The sequence below is a fragment of the Corvus brachyrhynchos genome, unplaced genomic scaffold, assembly GCF_000691975.1.
Source record: "Corvus brachyrhynchos isolate BGI_N302 unplaced genomic scaffold, ASM69197v1 scaffold70, whole genome shotgun sequence".
NCBI lineage: Eukaryota > Metazoa > Chordata > Aves > Passeriformes > Corvidae > Corvus > Corvus brachyrhynchos.
In genome coordinates this window covers 5234636-5255922 of record NW_008236217.1, presented here as the reverse complement: position 1 = coordinate 5255922, position 21287 = coordinate 5234636, and the positions used below count along the sequence as shown (strand labels likewise).

The window sequence follows — 21287 nt, the reverse complement described above, 5'->3', positions numbered from 1 at the left end:
TTTTTTTTTTTTTTTTTTTTTTTTTTTTTTTTTTTTGTGGGGATTTTTTTTGTTTTGGATAGCTGAAGCATTAAACATCTTTGCCTTCCATAATTATTAACATTTTCCATATGTGGATGTAACCACTCTTCATAACTGCAGAGGGGAGCTTGAGATGCTCTTCACTGCATCTTTTACTTGTATTTTTCTATAGTATAACTTCAAATGAGTGATCTTCATTATTACCGATTACTGCTTTAAAGCACAAATCCACCCTTCACAGTAAGTAACTGGGAACTAGATTTAAGGATCAAACTGTTTTGAGAAACAGGAATCACTTTTGTGAAGCCTCATGGAAAACATTGATGATGATTGGTGTGATAACTTGTACATCACATCTTCAGTTTTAAGTATGACTTGAGGATTCTGTGTGACTGACTATGTGTTAAAAGTTTTTTGCTTCCTGCTTTTGTATTCCTCTTTTTCATTTAATGATGGTATGAGGTCCTTGAGGAGAATGTCAGAGGAAGTGATGGCACTGAGAATGCAGATGTTTTCTAAGAATGTTTAATCAAAGCTTTTCACAAGATTTTGTAGAGTTTTGGAGTCTTCTCAGTTTGTGAAAGTGTTGTTTCAGGTGTTTCATTCTGATGCTTTTGTGTGTTTTTGTTTTCTAAAGACACACTTTTGGAACATATAACCCATTGGTTTTGAAGCAGTTACTGCCTGTCACTGACTTTATGCAAAAAGTCGTAAGTAGGTATTTCAAATGCTTTTATGAACTCTTTGTGCCTAATGAAGAGGTGGTACAGCTTACTTTTGTTTGTAAAACCAAGAAACTATGTTTAACTGGCAGTTACTATGTAAGTTGAAACCTTTGAGTAGGATATGCTTTTGGAAACTATCATAACTTCATTTGATAGTGATAAAAAGGAATAAGTATGCTTTGTATTTGAGCAAAATGGCCTTTATTATTTGAAAGGCCTAAAAAGCTGACTTTTGCTATGTGCTCTTTAAAATATGTTTTGCAGTCTAGATGATCAGAATTAAAATTTTGTGAAAATTGACTGTACTTGTGTGGCTGAAGACTGGTCTGTACCCTCGCATTCCAACATAAGCCATGAACTTGCACAGCAGGTACATAAAATATCTAACGTGATCAGATGATAGAGCTAAAATTGCTCATGATGCACATAAACTCCTGAGAGGAATTTAGGAGTGTTCATACACTTAAGTAATTAGTCATTGTTGAAATCCAGAAAACATTTTAATTTCTTTTTGTTAACTGCTAAATGGCAGTTCTCATCTTTAGAGAAAGATGGCTTCAAGAGATTTGTAAGTGTTTTGGGGAAATTCCTTCGCTTACAAGAATGTATCAGGGAATAATAGATGCTTCTATATCTACCTGGTTTAGGACAAGCAATTTTTATTCTATAGCCTCTTTTCTTGACACAAGTTCGTATTATAAACTGCAGTGAAGGTGCCTAGCAGTCTTTACAAATAAATTCAGAAATGAATGAGTTTGAGGATGAAACAAAAAACTCTGAAAAATAAACACTTAAATGCAGAGTTAGAGTGGAGAGTGGAAGTTTAAGTGGAGTGCCTACCTTGTCTGAGTGTGAGTGGTGGCATGTGTCTCTGTGTAGTTGGTATTTATTGGCTAAGCACATGGCTGGCAAGTTAAATATGGCTTGAACTGGAGCTATACACACACATAAACACACATGTCATATAAAAAAAATAATGAAGACTTGAAGGGGTTTTTTTTGGTTTTGTAGTCTCCTATTTCCTGATTTTTTTGAAACGTGAAACCAATTACTTCCATGTCATCAATTACTTTTATTTAAATCTGTAGTAGTCTAGCAATGCCCCAAGGTACAGTTTGGAACATAATGGAAATAAAACATTAAAAGGAGTTTTATATGGGAAAGTGATACTGTTTGATCATCACATCACTGATTGTGATGCTGTTGTGCAGTCTTTTTTTTTCAGCAGAAAACTTTGGAAAAAGTGGAGAGTGGGGAGTAGGACATGGACTGTGGGGGCACAGCTTGAGAACATGCCATGGAAGAGGATAGGGGAAATGGACAGTCAGTGATCAGTGCATTCAGCTGTTTGTATATCCAGATTGTCAATTGGCAATGCTTTAGAAAAACACATTACTTCTTCTAGAAAATGAAAACAAAACTTGCTTATACAGACATTGTATCTTGAGAATTCAGAATGAACTTTTGTCTTGTCTGCTTTGTTAGTGTCTGGAAGTAGAAATACGTTGTAACAGTAAAACATAAAATATTAATATTAGTAATTATAATAATAGTATTAGCAACAACAAACATGGTAGTTTAGAAAGCTTCTTGAATTGTTTTTTACGTCTTCCCTGAATGGACCTATCTTCCCTTCCCTTGCTCATCAATCTCTGCTGTATTGTTAAAAAATCTGCAGATTGGAAAAAGCTACTGGAATCTTATCTCTATATGGGAACTGACACATAATGCATGGAAAAGATTAGCAATGTGCTCATTTTTCTCTTTTAATTCTTGCTTCAGCAGTACCTTGAGATGGTGGTGGGGAAAACCTTGTATAAAGGGAAAAAAGTGTTCCAAATGGGATATGATTGTGCTTCATGATACTTCTGCAGAAAAAGCTCATGTGTTGTCTTTTGCAACAATCAAACAAGTGGCTTGAAACTTTAAGTTGATTATAAAAATACTGTGGCTGTTTTGTGAAGCATCACGGTTAAGGAGTATTAGCAGAAGAGGCAACTGTTTAAATCAAATCCACACAAAAGAGTGTGTGGAACATGACTCAGAATATTACCTGTGGGAATGCTCTCCTTTCTAGAGATCATGACGTGCTTAGTTTCATTTTTCTTACAAGAAGCACAGAACTTTCCAACCCAGTTGGAAATGCAGCATACCCGCCCTAGGAAAGCTTGGTCAAGCTGAAAGGGGCGAGTAGTAACACCTGCTGAGAGTTAAAGATGCTGTGCTGGAGGTACTGACCAAAAGCATGCCAGCTATCAAGGGAACTGTGAAAGGAAGCTGGCATGACTGAGCATCAGGCAAGGATAGTTACTGGAAAGCTGAAGTATTATCCAAATAAGGAAAATTGTGAGGTTATAAACCAAGCAGAATATGAAAGCATAAGATGGAAAAAAAATTGAGGAATGCTTTCAAATCAGCATTTGTTAAGAGAGGAAAAAGCAAGAAAGCAAGTTACAAGAACCAGAAAATACTCATACAATAACTATAGGAAGTGAGGGATGAAGTAATTTTACTAAGAGGTCTGTAATGGCTCTGTTAGGTGGACACCTTCAGGTCGTTGGATGCAAATGCAGTTTGAACCCAGTATTACAAAGGACGTTCACTGGTGATGTTATCTGTGTGAGTAGAAACTGCATTAACCTACAGAATTCATGGACACGTGGTGTCTATTATAATACGCTGTGGAATGGTCAACAGAACTTAGAAAAGAAGTTGTGCTTCAGACCTTTTGGAATTCATTGAAGGCATTAATAAGAACACATGTAAGGGAGCTCCAATTTGCTATGGTAGGTAGAATTTCCAGAAGTCATTTGGTAGCCTTCTGCATGAGAGGGGTAAGTCCTTGTATGGATAATTAGTTAATAATTTGGTATATATAATTAAGACAAGAAATTAAATGGTCAGGATAGTTTTCAGAGGTGAATGTTCACGGCTGAAGAATTGAGAACCTTTGTGTAATTGCAGCTAAGTTCAGAGTGTATGCAGAGGTGGGAGTTTGGAGTGAGGAATGTGGAAACTGTAACTCCTTGCAGGAAGGAACACTGGTTTGGAAGTACAATAGGTAGTTCTGTGGGAACAGCAGAAGCTCAGAAGGATTAATTCTGTAAATTGTTAGGATAACAAAGGCAATAAAACACAATCAGCCATTGTCTAGGTCCATGGTGCATTTCTTTGGGCTGCTGTATTGGTGTAAGCTTGGGAGTATCCTGGGAAGAACAGTGCTTACTTCTGCATGTATCTAGGTGACACAGATGTTTGTCTAAGTGTAGGTTATTTAACTTTTTAATTCCTTTTGAAATATTCTTCTTTTTTCTTTTCTTTTCACAAAGGTCCTTCTGAATGATAGAGTAGCTTCAATAAATACCTCGATTCTTTGCTGTTCAAAGAAATGTTGTGATGTGTGTCCTGTGATCAGATGTAGCACTGGAAAGGGCTGTGCTTAGCATGAAATCTATCACGGTGCTCAACACTTAAAGATTTGCCTATTTCAAAGCCTCTGGAGAGTGAAGACAGGAGCAATGATTATTAAACTGTAGAGTAAACCTGGCAAAGTCAACTGGAGACTTGGATATCCATAATTCCTCTTGAGTGCAGGGCCCCATGATTGCTGGGATTTATGCAAAGGGCAAAAGTTGACCAGGTGGAGACCACTGGGGAAGTAAAATTTGAATTTGGAGTTGTTGTTCAGAGCAGTAGTGGAGTAGCATGAGCAGACAGTATCCTCCTGAAGTTTGGTGTGCTGCAGTAGAGCACGAGCTCCAATGGCTAATGCAAACACAAATGAGGATGTGAATTTACAATAGTTTGAACAGATTGCCATTGCAGTTGTAGTGTAGCCACCTGGCTGACAGCTGCAGTCCCTTTCTTCAGCTTGTGTTGGTCCTGGAACTTTCTTTCCCTCACAGAATCTTTAGGGAGCTGTACCAAACTAACTTTTAGTAGCTGTACTACTAACCTTTCTTAAAATATAAAATACAAACAAGTCAAATGGTTTAACTTCTTTAACAGGCTGTTTCTGGGACAAACAGATGCCAGCGTGAGAGAGGAGTGCATGAAGGGGTGGAAGGAGGAGAGAAAAGATGATTCTGTGACTTCTGTGACAGCAAGCTGTTCTCTTTGAGACACACTGCTGTTCTGTGAGCATACACTTTTACAGGGTTTGGCTGCAGGGGCCTGTTCTCAATTAGTCTTCAAGACTAATTTCTGGGTTTTAGAAAAGAGGTTTTCTAGGTTTCTAGGTTTTAGAAAAGAAGTTTTATTAATTCTCCTGACAAGAGTTGTAAATTTGAATACTTAAAGATTCAAGTTCAGTATTTTCAATAATATATAGTCCTTAATTTCTTTTTGCAGGATAGCCTGTTTTTTGTTTTGTTTTTTTTCCCCAAGTTTATAGTCCTGTTTTTTAATTCTACTGTCACGAAAATTTTGAAAACCAGTGTAATATTTGAAGGTCTGATATTTTCATAATAAATTTGTAACTAATGAATAATAAGAGAACTCTGAACCTTATAACTGTTAGCCAGCACTCAGATATGTATTTTTATTTCCTTACAGGATCTCGAGTTTCATGGAGTAATGAGATTCTACTTCCAAGACAAAGCAGCTGGAAATTTTGCAACAAAATGTATCCGTGTCTCTAGTACTGCCACAACTCAAGATGTGATAGAAACTCTTGCAGAGAAATTTCGACCAGACATGCGAATGTTGTCATCCCCTAAATACTCACTTTATGAAGTGCATGTCAGTGGAGGTTTGTATTTATTCATTAAGTCCTTCCTGCATCCACATGACCGTCAAATCTACTCCCAGCCAAAGTATCTTTAGGTTTGCCCCCAGCTTCTGAAACACTTGAGACGTGGGTTTTTTATTCCTAAATATGTTGCTACTAATTGTTTTTTGGGGAGTGGTTTTCAAAACTTAATTATGTATACCAGGCCTGCGGTTTGTGTAAGATTTGATTATGATTTATTAAACGCTGTAATTGACATCCTGTTAATTTGTTGACATTTGTGAGAGAGTTGCTATTTTTAGGACTAGTAGGTAACAACTAAACTTAAAATGGGAGACTAGGATTGTTAAATTGGAGCAGTTAAGAGTACATCTTCTGTTCTTTGAAGTTGTGGGCCTTTGATAGGTAGCCTTATAACTCATGTTCTTTTACTGCTGAACTGGGGGAAGTTCAGCTTAATATTGTTTGAAGCCACTGTGTTTCTTAAATGTCCTAATGTTAACTGTGAAGAACTTGGATATCTAAATAGCCTTTGGTACTCCCAGCATTTGTCTGTTTCAGATTAGAAGGTGATAGTGTGTGTGGTGGTAGTGGAGACAGATACAGGAGAAACTAGCTTTTGGTTGTGCTTTTTATTTTCGGTACTTCAGAAGTTCACACAAGTGCTTGAACGACCTTAAATTCTGCATTTGAAAGACTGAAAATAATTAATTTTTTTCTACTTTAGCTTTCTTTAAAAATCTCTTAGCACTGTACCTGTAGTCAAAATGAAATTGGTATTTTTGCAGAGCAAATTTCTGATTTTTAACAGATGACTGAGGCATGCAAGGTGCCTCAATCAATAGGAGTGTTTCTTACTAAATAGAAGTAACTAAGAAGACATCATTGTTTTCCTGTGCATACTTACTGTCTCCTACTTCTCAAAGGGAAAGTCAAGTGCAAGACTTGCTTAAGTTTTTTAACCACTCTGTCAATTGTTTTTCCATATACTTAAAATAGATGTAATACACTAAATGAAATTTTTTCACAGATCTACATAATGTTGGGGGGCTTTTTGATTTATTTTATTTTTTAAATTTTGTAATCTTCTTTATTTTTGTGCAGTCTTTGTAGAATAGTATTTCTTGGGCTGCAATCAGACTGTGGTCTACTTTAAAGTAAATTTAAAATGAGAAAAATTAGTATTTGGAAGTCCCAGGATGTTACAAATTTCTAAACATTTTAACTCTAGATCTAAGTTCTCCAGAGTGGTAATGTTGTGTTCCCACACTTAGTTCTGACAGAGGAGTTATGCAAGACTACCTTATGGGGACCTTTAGCTTATGTAAATACATAGAATACACTTGGGCTCATTGCTGGAAAGGGGACATGTAAGGCTACATTCCCAAGCTTGCTTTCTGTCCCTGTACTTAACAGGAAAGCATCATTTGATGTGTTCTGTTAGGCAAACCTTTTGGTTTTTTTTAAGAGCTTAACTTATTTCTAAATATCTTTGCTCTTGAGATGCCAAGTAACTGTTACTGCTTTTCATTGTTTTGAAGAAGAAAGAAGATTAGATGTAGATGAGAAGCCTCTTGTTGTACAGTTAAACTGGAACAAAGATGATCGAGAGGGAAGGTTTGTCCTCAAGAATGAAAATGATACAATTCCTCCAAAGGTGAGTCTTTATGGAGCATGTTAGTGGTAACTGCAGTTTTGAAATGTGTGGGGGTTGCTTATATAGGAAAACAAAATTTCTACTTTTTTAATTCTTGGAAACAACTGCTGTTCATGACCTTCAATATCTGGAGCAAGTATTTTTAGATACTTAAAGTCCATCTTTGCAACACAGCATTTTTGTTATCTTTCAGATGGATGGTGATGCTGTGATCCACGTAGCTGTCTAGTACTGGAACATGTAATGCCTGGAGAACTTAAAGCTTGCTTTGTTCTATTATGATGACTTTAAAATTTCCTCAGATAGTATATGGTGCCAGATACCAGTAATCCTGCCTCTTGCAAAGCTTTTAAAAGGGAATGCCAGGGGGAGTTAAAGAGCTAAACATTATTACCTCCCTAGGTAACATTCTGTTTCTTGAAAAAAATAATGGAAGACGCTTTCTTTTGTGCAGGTTTTTTTGTTTTGGTTTGGTTTTGTTTTTTTGGTTGTTGATTATTTTTTTCTCTTACAAATGCAAAATGAAGGAGCTGCCAACATCAGCCATACAAAAGTTTGCTTTAATATTAGCAATTTAAACATTAGATTAGATTAGACTTTGGCTCCTGAAGTCATATAATTGCATATATTATATGTAGCTTGGTTGCTTATAGCTATGGAAAACATGCTGTTCAGTGTGGGCTATCTTAAAGCAAGATCTTGTGCTGAGCGCTAAATTTCCTTTGCTCTTGGAATTAGAGCTTGTTAATTTTAGAGGTGCTTTGGGTATAGGTACATGAGCCTCGACTGTGCTTTTGACTACAGGATACATCCCATGCTTCAGGGTAGAAGGGAAAGTTAATGGTGTCTTGCACTACACATACCAACCTTGCTATTCCTATTAATTGAACTAAGTGATCTTCAATCTTCCTTCTCTGTGTTCTTCACTTCCTGATAGAAGCGAGAAAATCTGCATCTTCTTTCTCTCATGCTCTGTAATCTTCTCTACAGAAGGCAAATGAGCCTAGGATTACAGGTATCTTGTGTATGCAAGGAGCAGGAATTGAAGAAGAGAATACTGGGAGGACAACTTGGAAAAATACACCATGAGGAAAAAGTCCTCAGTGATGTTTTTCTTTTTGCAGTTTATTCTTATCTGGTGCTCCAACACAGTTGCCTTGAGAGCAGATTAAGCACAGCGTTGTTACAGAGTATTTTTACTTTGAAGCAAAATTTGTTTTGCAGCCTTCAGTTAGCCTTTTGGGGCCAAGACATTACTTGGGGTAGATACCAGGCATTACTCAAGTAAAATTCTGCAGTTTCTTCACTTTCTTGAGTAGCATCAGTTCATACCTTCTTTGAAACATGACATTATATTTGCTTTCTCTGTGTTTTTCTCAAGAGCATTAGTCCCATCGTTGTGTAAGGGAGTATTGTTGCCTGGAGTGTTGTTTTTCAGGCTAGTGATACTGTGTCTTAAACAGATTCATCTGCAAAGTTAAAACCAATACTAACTTTTCTTTGGACTGAAATTGATGGAAGCTGTTTTCAACTCATTTATTTCAGAAAGCTCAGAGTAATGGGCCTGAAAAACAAGAAAAAGAGGGAGTCATTCAGAATTTCAAACGAACTCTCTCAAAAAAAGAAAAAAAAGAGAAAAAGAGACGTGAGAAAGAGGCATTGCGACAAGCATCAGATAAAGATGATAGACTTCTTCATGGGGATGATATGTAAGTGGTTTAAACTTACTTTTAAAAATTAAATGATAGTTGTTTTCAAGTGCATTAGGAAAAGAAAAAACATGACTTGCAAGCACATGCTGACTCAGCTTTCCCATGCTTTGCAGTATTGGAAATTTATAATAAAGTTAGGGGTGTAATGTAAAGTTTCTTTAATGCCTTTCCCTCTGCCCCCATCTTTAAGAGGTAGAAGACCTCTTGTTTTCTTTGAAAACTAGCAACTAGCAGTCCTTAAATTGGTTGTTTATTTCAGGTGAGCATGGGTATATGAACAGCATTAACCTTAGCAAAAGTGAGATGCATGTAGAAACCATCTTACAATAACTTAAATGAGCTCCTGTGTCTGCGAATCCTGCTGCCCTTTTATCCTTTGTGAAGTAATGAGGATATATGTATTCTAAGGTCTTAATGACATTCTTTTTATTTAAACTAACTTGGCAGTGAGAATTTTCGCCTTGCAGCTGAGGTTTACAAAGATATGCCTGAGACCAGCTTCACTCGCACAATATCCAATCCTGAGGTGGTTATGAAACGGCGGCGACAGCAAAAACTAGAGAAGAGAATGCAGGAATTTCGCAGTTCTGATGGCAGACCAGACTCGGGTACTTTAAGTTCTTCTGGTTAAGTTATAAACAGTAAACGTTTTACTGCGAGAATATTCTTACGGCCAGCAACTCCTGTAAATTTGACTTTTGTTTTTTCCAACATTTTTTGCACATGGCTAGTTTATCTGTGGTGTAAGAACTCCACAGGAGGGTGTTCCATAATGAGTGTGAGGCAAAGCTTTCAGTGGAGGGTAGACTGATGAGAGTGAGTATGCTCGTTGAGCTTGCTAACAGTGCTAAACTGGGAAAGAAGGAAGGATGGACTTGGACTGGCAAATGGAGGAAGCTGCTGAAATAACTGGCATTCATTGTACTAAGAACAAGCTGAGTGTCCTGAAAGAGAAAATTCAGTCAGTGTCGTAAATAAAGGATGTAAAGGACTGATTGTTCTGCATAAAGGATTCTGGTAGATCTTGTGAATAACAATGATTAAGTATTTCTCATTCATGGGGTGGGGATATAACAACAGTGATTGTATAAACACCATTAGAAAAGAACAAGTGAAGCAATGTTAGAACTGATAAAATCTTAAATGATGTATTCTGTTCATGGAAGAGTAGTGAAGAAAGAGAGGTGTAGAAAACATTGTCTAGAGGGAAGTCTTAAATGGGCTTGTTAAAGAGAGGGGAAATTCTTGAAGATCAGCACAAACTTCCTGTCAGGATAGGAAAGGTCTGTTCTTCAACCAGTCATTGCCACTGTTTCATTTTAACTTAATGTAATACTAAGCATAGTGAAACACTGGGAAAAAAGACTTCATTAGATAAATTATGGAAATATCACTGGAGATTTTTTACCAATGGCAGAGATAAATGTATTTTGGGGATATTATGTAATTTTTCTTGTATTAGTAGAGTAATGGAATTATTTCTGAAGAGATATTCTGTTAGAAATAAAATAAATTACTTCAAGTCTCTTTTTATTCTCTGGTTGCATTGTTAATTCCATTTTGTTTCCAAGGTGGGACGCTGAGAATTTATGCAGACAGTTTAAAACCAAATATACCATACAAGACAATCCTGCTGTCCACTACAGATACTGCAGACTTTGCAGTTGTTGAAGCCCTGGAAAAATATGGTCTGGAAAAAGAAAATCCCAAGGATTATTGTATTGCTCGTGTAAGTTACTAAAAGACAATCCTCTCATATTTCATATTTGGTTGGTTTTTGTTTCTAGCAGTAGCTTCTAAACTAAATAGAATGACTTGATTAGTTCCATGACTAACTTTTTTTTTCCTCCCCTAAATCTAACAGCCTCAGGAATTGTGAAGTGACATGTCAGGTTTTTTGTTTTTAAAACTTTAATCTTGCAATCATACTAAATTACTGCTTTCTATATAGAAAAACATTAATACTGAAAATGGCATATTTCTTCATTTGGCACTGTGGCTTTATACCACTAAGTGTGCTGATGATTCACAGATGTATAAACTAATAGTTCATCCTGTGGATACCTAAATTTGTGTACAAAGCTATTTCCCTGAACTAAGAGTGTCCACTCAGAAGTGGAAGTGCTGAGGTGAGCTCCATTGTAAAAGGTGTATGTTGTGTACTGTTTCCTCAAACCTTGCAGTGGTAGCTGACCCTCATTACAAATTACAAAAGATTGAAGTAACCCTCTTCTTTTCAGAATTTAATTGTTTTAGGAGCTCTAAATGAATTGCATAGAATTGTTGTTTCTTAGAGGTGTGGCTTTAATCAAAAAGTCCCATGGGCAGTACTGATAAACGATTACAAACTTCTGACCATGTTGTGTTCTCAGGGAGAGCAGTGAGGCTTGAAAATACTGATCCTTGTTTGAGTCTAGTGTTTGATTACATTTTTGACTGTAACTTATCTAATAAACTTGCATTTTTTGCTCCTTAAAATGTAGAAAAAATGGGGAAAAAGTTTCTCATGATATTGTATCCGTATTAGGTACAGCAGAGGCATTGAGGCTGAATTTGGAAGATAGTTTTGCTTCAGTCTGTTTAGTTCAGACTTATTATGAAGTATTACGAAATCTTTGAATATTAGGGAATTTATTAGGGACTGATTGCACCTTTACCTAGGAAACTGTTGCGAGTTACTCTTTTTGTAGTGGTAGTGTTCCCTCTTGCTTCCTATTTTCTGATCTTGTGTGAGGATGTTTAATGTAGATTTTGTCTGGCGAATGTTGCTTTGATCTTGGGAAAAGTTATTGAAGTCTTTGCTGCAAAAGAAATTGTTTTACGTTAGTTTTTTGGGAAGCACTTCTGGAACATATTTTGTATTTTCCGAGTAAGACATCTTCATACAGTCAGTTCCTGAACTGATATAAATTATGTGCTTATGTTTACATTTGGTATACGAGTGGTCGTCACTGACTAATAGCAGATCAGTTTTTATAACTCTTAAGTGTAGCAGACCTTATTTGCTGACAGTAAGTTGTTGTAGTTGGCTAAAATTTGCTTGGCCATCCTGTGCTGATACAGTGCTTGGCTTTTAATATGATAGTTCTTCTTTTATTAATAAAGTTGAGTATTTTAAATCTAGATTTTAAAATTGCTTTTTTGCCAGATATTTTATGAAGTTGCTTTCCTTGCTTGAAATATTAAAAAGGCCGATAATTAACCTGATGTGTCTTTAATCATGGTTCTCTTTTTTTGGAAACTCGCAAATGCACCACTGAATTGGTTCAATGGCACGCTCCTTTATATTGAAGTCTCATAGCTGTTCTCTGGCCCTGGTGTATGCCTTTTGCCCCTGTTCTTCTGACACTTTACAGTATTCTGTGTAAGACAGATCCTGCACATGTTCCTATTCTTTACATTTTGTTGAGTTCAGCTATTATCAGTGGAACATATAACTTCAGTTTCTTACTGGTTGGGATTTTGAAACATTTTGTTCTCTTTGAGTCCAGGTGAGTGTCATCTTTGAAGATTTAAGCAGTTGAATTTACTTAACTATTAAGATGAATTTTAAGTTAGAGGACAAAACATTTATAAGGCTGTGTAAGTACCTGTAATAAAGATGACTCCTGAAGTTTCAGCTGAAAGATAAACATTGTAAGACCTTTTCATAACATTTCTGACAACTTTTATTGTAAATGGCACTTTCCTATTGGTTATTTGCTTTCATACATTGGTTTGCAGTGTATCAGGCTGTACCCTTATGCCGACTTCTAAAGTGCTCTTCTGTGTAAGCAAGTACACACCAGTTTGTTCCAATGTGTGTTTTGTTTGCTTCAGTTTGCTTGATTTGAGTTTCCCTGAATAATATGGGGTTCACTGCACATCTCTGAAGATGTCAAATTAATTAGACAATCTTCCAAGCTACCTGTGCATATTCACTTGGGGCATTAGACTTCAGGCATGCAGCAAAACAGTTAACTCTTGAAAGCAGAATCTTGATTAGACTTTTGTTTTTAGAATGCATTTATTTTTTACTTGAGGGTAAGGCATTAATAACTTTTTGTAATGTCAAGCAAAAATACGCATTTCATGGTGAGTAGTTTTATTGGTGAATAGTTTTTTTAAGGAATAGTTGTTACAGACATAAGGCATTAAGTATTTTAGCAAGATCCATTGCAGGGGTTTTGTGGTTTTTTTTTGTGTTGTCGCTGCTGTTGTTTTGTTAGGCTTTTTTGGTTTGTTTTAGTAGGGGGATGTGCAAAGCCTGTGTTCCCAGTTTGTAAGGAAGATTGTAGATTAATTAATTACAATTAGCAGATGTACTCAAATATACAGTAGATATGAGGGTTTTTACTTAAAAAACATTAAAATGACAGAAGAGCTTGTTGAAGACCTGTTACAGCATGGGGTTTTTCTTGTGTGAGACTTTTACTATGGACGGGTCTGATCGCTTGATCTCTATATATTACTTATCACAGGGGGCTTTATACTCCCTTACTTGTTTATTCCAACAAATGCTTTGGAACTTAAGTCCAAAGTTGCTATGGTCTTCATTTAAATTTTCTTAGCTTGTATTTTCTGCATGTTTCTCTGCATTTTAAATTAATAAATATAGAATGGAATGACTTTATGATAATTTATATATACTTAAGAGTAGACTCGTGATGAAGCAGAGTGTATTTTGTCTAATTCTCAGTTTTGTGTTTGGTTCAGTTTATAGACTGCTTCCAAAACTTGTGATATTAGGCTGGTTTGACCCATCTCTGTTGCAGAAATCAGTGAAATGTCTGTGCTTGATCTCAGCAGCCTGTATAGATGAAAATTCACAAAAGCATATTTTAGTGCATCTCTTTTGAAAAACTCAAGCAAATCTCTACCCCTAAGCCAAAACCCAGGCATTACATAGACTTGTTACCATGCTTTTCCATTATTCTGCAATGTAGGAATTCCAGTTTTGTGGGTGGCACTGAGGCAGCATTTGCCTAAACCAGAGGTGTTTTCTAAAATGGCATCATAACGATTAGAAGCCTCCTGGCGTGCAGGAGCTCACATGCGTGGTGTTTTGTATCTTCCTACAGGTTAGCTCACAGACCTTTTTAAAGTGAGGTATGTCTGAGTTACCAGCTCATGCTTCCTAAGAGATGAGGGGAATGGTGACTGGCAGGGAGGATGAGGGGAGCAGTGCTTGTCTATTTCACCATTGCTGCCCTTAAACCCAGTGCTGAGTACCGGTGCTTATCCAAGTTCCATGGTAGAAGTAGTATCAGGTTCAAATAGCACCTGTGCATTTGTATCTCCTCTGTTCCTCTGGCTTCACTGCATTTGGTTTTTCTTAGGTTTCCTTCCCAGTTCAGTATTGGTCAGCTTCTGGTATGCATGTATTTCTTGCATTGTAACTGGTTACCTTCTGTGTCAAGGGCTTTGGAATTTTGAGATTGTTACTTGTTGAATATAGCTTTAAACACAGTGTTAACCTAATTATCCTGTAGGTATAATTGATTTTAAAATCTGAGATGTGAAATAGAGTGGCTTGGCAAGATAAGATTTGACTGTAGATGTGTTTCTGTTTCCCTCTGGTTTATACAATTTAATGTTTTCCTTCTTTTATAATATTTTGTCTATTTGAAAATCTAATTAAAGATAATTTAATTAGTCCTATGTTTAGCCCAGTTTTGCATAGAAAATGTTTTAGAGATTACATACTTTTGATCTTAAATGTACTTGTTTCCTGCTTGGAAGAAGATGAAAGGATGTTTGAGGTGGATCTGTGGGAACTTGGTTAACACAGAAAAGGGTGTGGAAAGGAGGGAACAAATGAGAGTGGAAAGTTTCTAGAGGGCTGCAGCATAGAAGGATGCTGTAGCCAATGGCTGCATCACTTCAGAAGGTCTTATCTTGGTCGTAGTTCAGAGATGGAAATAATTTGGAGTAGTTTGTTTAAAATAGAACTGTCTATGAATTTAAATAACATTGTTAGGATTACAAATGTGGGAGTACAATGTATTTTATTTTATTTTTTGATTCAGCTTTGAAAGATCTGTCTTTAATAACTGTAATACTGCCTGTCATTGTTACTTGTTCTTGATTGCTGCGGGGAGCAGTATTGCATGAAATTACAGGCTGTGTCTCCTTTAAGATCAGATTTCATGAATCAAGGTTTCCCCCTTCCTCTGCCTTGTGAGGATATAGCTGTAAAAGGTAGGAACAGTCTGTAGTTCTGTTCCAAAAGGGTTTTGTTTCTTCCTCAGAGCTAGGCAGCATGAAGCAATTGTTTGAAATACTCCAGTTGTGCCCTTAGTCCCTTCTGTAGACCAGGTAAATTTAGGGGAAGACAAGGATGCAGGAGGTATGACATAGTCTTTGTCAGCTTGTTGTGTCTTTTCTAAAGATACAGATATGTTGTGTTAGCAGAATGGCATTAGCAAAATGAAAGGCTGATTCCAATGTGTGAAATAAAAATGGAAAGTTCAGTTTTGGTTTTTGACTATCATCTCCACAGATTTTCCCTATGTGGTTTTTATCCAGCCCTTTACATTTTACTCACTGTGGTGAATTTTCTATAACCAAGTCTGGTCACCTTTTCATGTAAACTTCTGTGTAAATAAAACCTCATAATTTTATTTCTTGATGTTTTGATCTAGTTTTTTTCTATTGTATCATTGTAACCAGCTGTTCTTGATCAAAGATGCTCATTAAATTAATATATATTGTAATCTGATGCATTAAAGCTGATAAATGGGTCTGCAGACCTACCACAAAAATGTAATGGTAAAGCATTATAAATCGCTCAAGCATTTGTGCTATGCATTGATCTGCCCTGTTGTTTTTGACTATCATCTCCACAGATTTTTTTTTTTTTTTCTTTTTTTGTCTTAGCTGATGAGAAATTGGAATGATTTTTTCTTACTGAAAGATGATCTTGTCTACTTTAAGCATAACTTGATTTTCTTTGCTTTTTAGACTTACTTGGTGTTCTGGGAAGTGTGATTTAACCTGTAGCAAGAGGCAAGAGAGGAGAATTAGAAAATCTTGGAAAACAAAATGCATTCCAAGTTACTGAATTCTTTGGCCTTATCTCTTGTTATAAACAACATGTGCAAAGAAAGTAATCAGAGGATATAACCCTGAATGTTCTAATTGTCCACTAATGGCTCTGAAAACTGATTAATTCTTTTTTAGGTTGTGCTGCCTCCTGGTGCTCAGCACTCTGATGATAAAGGTGCTAAAGAAACTATTCTTGATGATGATGAGTGTCCACTGCAGATATTCAGGGAGTGGCCTAGTGATAAAGGTATGTCCAAAAACCTTTAAGGTATTTTTGTGCCTTGGGTTGTAAGCCATGTTGTGGATCCTCTGTAAAGGAAGAAGTTCTAACATATATTCCAGCGTGTTTTGGTTTTGGGCACTTAAAATACTAGGGAGTATTAGAGTTATTTACTGTTTCATTATACACTGTTTGTAGTATTACATAATTAGGTAGTAGAAAGGTTTTGCATTTTATCCTAAAGTTTCTAAATTATTCACTATACTGAAAAATTAAAGAAGTGACAGGAATTTAGTAAGCTGAAAGTAATCCTATGGGACACTTTGCAGATTAACAGATGTTGGTTGTGTGTTTATTCACTGGCAGTGTGACTCAAACGATGTATAATGCTGTGTTTTAGGAGTACTGGTCTTCCAGTTGAAAAGGCGGCCTCCTGATTATGTCCCAAAGAAAACCAGGAAGATAACTGATGGAAAGCCATTAAAGGGGAAGGAAAGAGTTGACGGGTCTGGCTATGGCTCTTGTCTTCCTCCTGAGAAACTACCATACCTGGTAGAATTAAGCCCAGGTAGAATTCTGGTTATTTAATAATCTAAATTGCATTATTATATAGTCATTTGGATTTTTCAAAAATAAGACTTTCTTTGTAAGCACAAGGAAGTTGATGTGGCAGGAAGTCTGTGCCACATGATTTGTTTTTCTGATGTCAGATTCTGAATTGGAGCTAACTAAAGGTAGAGCTGTGTATTGCTGTAATATCAAAATCTTAGCAGCAAATGTTTGGAGTGAAAAAAGGGGAGAAATTATTTACTAACCTTAAATCTGATTTGCTTTGCATTCACAAGTACACTGTAGCATATCTGGTATTTGACAGTGCCATACATGGAAAAACCACATGTTTGAACATGATAAGAACATGAATTTTTAAATCAAACTTAGATGTTAAGCATTTTTCAGCCTATATGGAACTTTCAAATCACTGGCAAGGCTGAGTTTTATTTTGTCATATTTGGAACTCTCTGGGCTTTGTGGTAATTTGCAATTAATTTTATGATCTAGGACAGCCAGGAGGGATTGATTGTGTATAGCACAACTACTGATAAAACATACACAACTTATGCTCTTAATATCTATCGTCCTTATGTTTATAGATTTGGATAAGGACTTCCATTTTTTGGTGATTGACTTATATACATCTCTTTTTCCTATTAAGTGTAACTTGAATACGCTCAGATATTCAAGTAAATGTTACTGTTTGAAGTCTGCTGGTGTTCCTTTTGGGAAGCAAGGTTGGCAATTGGTGCTGAAACCTTTGCTTGATCAGAACTTCAAAAAAAAGGTTAAATTTATGGTCAAAGAGTATGGGGGTTTTGTTTGTTTATTTTAAATCCAGATGAAATTATCAGTACACAGAATATATGAAATGTACTATCATGTTCTACAGGTTGAGGTTTGGTTTGCATGTTAATATTTTGGGTTCTTTAGTAGTACTGTTGATTTCTTTTCTTGTTCTCTTTGTGGGATGTAGTGCTTAGTATTAAAATGTTGTGCTCTGGCAGGGGCGAGAGACGCCCATTAACGGAGAGAGTAAACCCAGTCTGAAGTGCCGCAGGTGTCAGCGCTGTGTGCTGAGCTTCACACATTGCCTGTGGGACTGACCTATTGTTCGTGTTTTTCTTCTAACAGCTTGTTGTCACTTCTCTAAACAATAAGGATTGTTTCATTCAGTAGCTTTGTAGTACTGATGTCTTTATATTCTACACAGTTTCTAAAATTGAAAGAGTTAATAAGCTTCATCCTTACAAATTGAATAGGTGTTGTCTGGCTACGGTTTCACCCTTTCCTGTCTTTTCTTTTCTTGCCCTCCTCCGCATGTTCTGCATGGTATCTGTTCTGCTGGTGCTGCCTTCACCTGGGTCCTCTGCATGTGTTTCTAACCCCAGGGAGAAGGAATCACTTTGCCTACTACAACTATCACGCTTACGAAGGTAACGCTGTATTTGATACTGTTCTCTCATTAGTCACTAAAAACTTCTCCGACTGTAAATCTTGTGTTTCTTTATGACAAATGAAGGACTATCTTATTTGTCTTAAGGGTTTTTTTCCAAGGGACTGCTTCTGTGAAGTAGTTATCTGTTTTGTCAGCTGCCATGTAATTATTTGATCTGCGAAAAAATATCAGATAAATCATGAATGTACTGTTACCCAAAGAGTTCAGCCTTGGAGCTATGGTTAACAGCTAAATTTCAGAGGGTGGTGTACAAGCAGTGTTGTAGTAGAACTAAAAAGTTCTTTGATCCATCTGTTTGCAGAATTCATAGTTAAAACATGTATTGGGTAAATGGCATGGAACTTAACTGTGCTTTTCAGTGTTTGACTGTATTGATCCAGTGGATGAAATCTGTGATGACTTTTATGTGAAATAGTGTTTGGACCCCTGGGAAAATGACCTCAGTTTCTACTCCCTGGTATTCCATGGTGTCCTTTGGTATTTCTGCTGCCTGGTTTGTGGTATTGTCTAACATTAGTGGTGTATGTCAAAGATTTAGCACTTCAGACAGTAGAGACTTGTTCAGTTTTTTCTGTAGTGTTTGAAATTGATAGCCTAATGTACAAATTGTTATGGATCTTTAATTCTTCTTAGAGTGTAGAGTAATGTGCAGATGTGTTCTGGTTTGACCAAATAGACAAGAATACAAAGCCATTTTCTTTTCATTGTGAAATGTGTACCAAAATATTTTTTCCTTTTCTTACATTTTTTTCTTGTTTCCTCACTTTATTTCCTGGACTGCTATAGAAGAACTGCATGTGGTTTTCAGTGTTGCTCACCCTTTCCTTTATGATTATGGAGTGATTTATGATTGTGGAGTACCATACTGGGGTTTAAAGAACTGTATTCAAACTTGAATCCAGTGCTCAGTTATGTGAATTGAATTCAGACTTCTATTTCCATTAACATTGTTATTCTAGAGAGCAGAAAGTTTTCATTGAGTGTGCTGAACTAAAAAGCATGGATGGGCTCTGCAGGAACACTTGACCATTAACTAGGAAGATTGAAATTTGGTTACATGTCACTGGAAAAAAAAAATAGTTTTTTAAATCTTTATCTCAGTGTGTGAAAAAGAGGTCTTCATACTCTGGAGTTAGACTGTGTCTTTGGAAAAAAAATCACTTTAGGATACTTGAATTTATTACAGAAGTAACTCCAGTAGAAATGTCCTCCTGTCAAAACAGTGGCTGTTTATGTTTTTGCAGGAGGACGTAGCAGACTCGCTTTCATGCCCTGTGCAATTGCACAAATTTAGGAAGTTTGCTAGTGAAGTGTGTCCAGTTTTTCCACTTCTCCACAGCTGCTGATGTTGCTGTTTGTACGACTGTTTCATTGACTGAAGATTAGATTCTGTATGGTAGAGGATGCATTTCAGTAGCTTGTGGCTGTAAATGTGGCAGTCAGCAATTGTCTCTGTACCCACGTCATGTGAATGAACCATTAAACTGAGATGAATCTGATAGTAATAGAAGTGACATTCAGCAGCACTTTGAATGGCTGATTCTGTCTGTATTATCTATGAATATGGCTTTTGATGACTTCAGGGATGTTAATAACTTCAGTTGTTCAATCATAATTATTTAAAGGCTAAGAAAAATGGCAAACCCCCATTTTTTTAGATGTGAGCCTCAGATCCTACAAGCCTGAAATTAAAATTACAAAGCACAAATAAAAAATAAAAAGGCAAACCCATAAGGCTTTTTCCCTGCTTCAGCACAAAAAAGAGCAACCTTGAGCTGTAGAACAGATAGCAGTGGGAGATGTGGAGGACATGTAGCTATAACAACTTGGAAAGAGGAATTGCAGGAGGCTGGAGAAGTTGGAAAGCCTTAGCCAGGGTGTTTCCCTGGCCAACCTTCTTTCTGGGAACAGAACTGCAGTACGGCATGTGTAACACTTTTGCACATTACCTTTGTTGTCTGTTACAATAAAAAAATGTTTACTATTGGCTCTTTCTGCTGGCAGTACACATCTCGTCTGAACTTTGATAGTAGAATTATCTCCTGAATTCAGCATGGTATTTCAGATCTGCCCAACCATCTCCTAAGCTTATTAGTTTTTAAACTCTTAGTAGTCAGCCACTTGTACAGGAAATGTGCTTTGCAAATGTAAATTTAACTAATTTTAACTCAATAGGTAAAGTCCATTGTGTGGCCATTTTTGTTAAACTTTGGGCTTATTTGTTTCCTCTGAGCTGATCTTCATCATTTGGTTCAGTCTGGTGCTAAGTCAATACTATTTCCCAGCATTGTTTCAAGCATTGGACTAGTGAAATCAATTGAAGTTATAATTTTCAAAGTGGTGTATGATTCACCTTTTAGTGGTGAACTAACACATTTAAAACATATATGAAGGGTGGCCTGTCTTGGTTTTTTCTAGTGCTTAAAAAATACACATTTGTGTTGCAAACCACTGACTTGATGTGCTTATGGTGACTATTCACTCCTGTTCACTACAGAGTTTTTTATAACATTACTGTTTGAAGTGTGGATGGTGACTCTTAGGTGCATAAACCAAGTAATGAAATCTGTTTGTATTGTGTCCTTTGCTAAGATCAGCCTTCATGGACTGTCATGGCTTGGGGAGTAGGGCCTTTGCCCCAGGTATGGCAGAATGGGTATCCTGCTGTAGTGAGTTATAAGGAAGACATTCCAAATACCATTTAGGTGAGGTTCCAGCTGTTGAAAAACAGGAAATACGGTTGTCCTGGGGTGACTGTTATGATACTGTGTTCTCTATTGTTTACACTGTAGTATAGCACAACCTTCCTTCCCTCCTGCATCCCTCCCTTAGATCAAAAAGGCCTTTCATTCTTCTTAGGATTTGTTGTAATTATCTTCAAGATTAAGATACCTTTTTCTGTAGAAATTGGCTTTTATTGCTGATGGAATATAAAAAATAACCCAAATAACTTTGAGTAACTCCTTAAAATTTTCTCCTTTTTGTGGGGAGAAAAAATTGCATTTGTATCTAGTACTGTGGTTTTAATACAAGGTGTTTTTCTAGTCACAATGGACACTGCAGAGAATTTGCCTCAGCAGAAACACTGTGATACTAAAATACATTTCTTGAGTGAGAGCACGCACACACACACGTGGGTGCCACTTTTACCAAACTAGGATGTGGGTAGGAGGAGAAAATACTTGA

General features: G+C 36.5%; 1 protein-coding gene across 24 annotated transcripts in view; it reads left to right on the top strand.

Annotated features, from left to right (window-relative positions):
• The first annotated feature begins 5274 nt into the window (after positions 1-5274).
• Positions 5275-21287, top strand: part of AFDN (afadin, adherens junction formation factor) — an 85658-nt gene continuing 69645 nt past the window's right edge. For 9 of the 24 annotated variants that reach the window (XM_017745845.1, XM_017745802.1, XM_017745792.1 and 6 more), the window contains exons 1-8: positions 5276-5496; positions 7017-7132; positions 8678-8841; positions 9292-9452; positions 10416-10573; positions 16006-16117; positions 16491-16658; positions 18034-18078. In XM_017745845.1, coding sequence (XP_017601334.1) covers positions 5322-5496; positions 7017-7132; positions 8678-8841; positions 9292-9452; positions 10416-10573; positions 16006-16117; positions 16491-16658; positions 18034-18078 — 1099 coding nt within the window. In that variant the 5' untranslated portion in view covers positions 5276-5321. Of the gene's footprint in view, positions 5497-7016; positions 7133-8677; positions 8842-9291; positions 9453-10415; positions 10574-16005; positions 16118-16490; positions 16659-18033; positions 18079-21287 lie in introns of all 24 variants that reach the window. The other 15 variants (XR_001865703.1, XM_017745788.1, XM_017745774.1 and 12 more) reach the window with 7 other exon arrangements.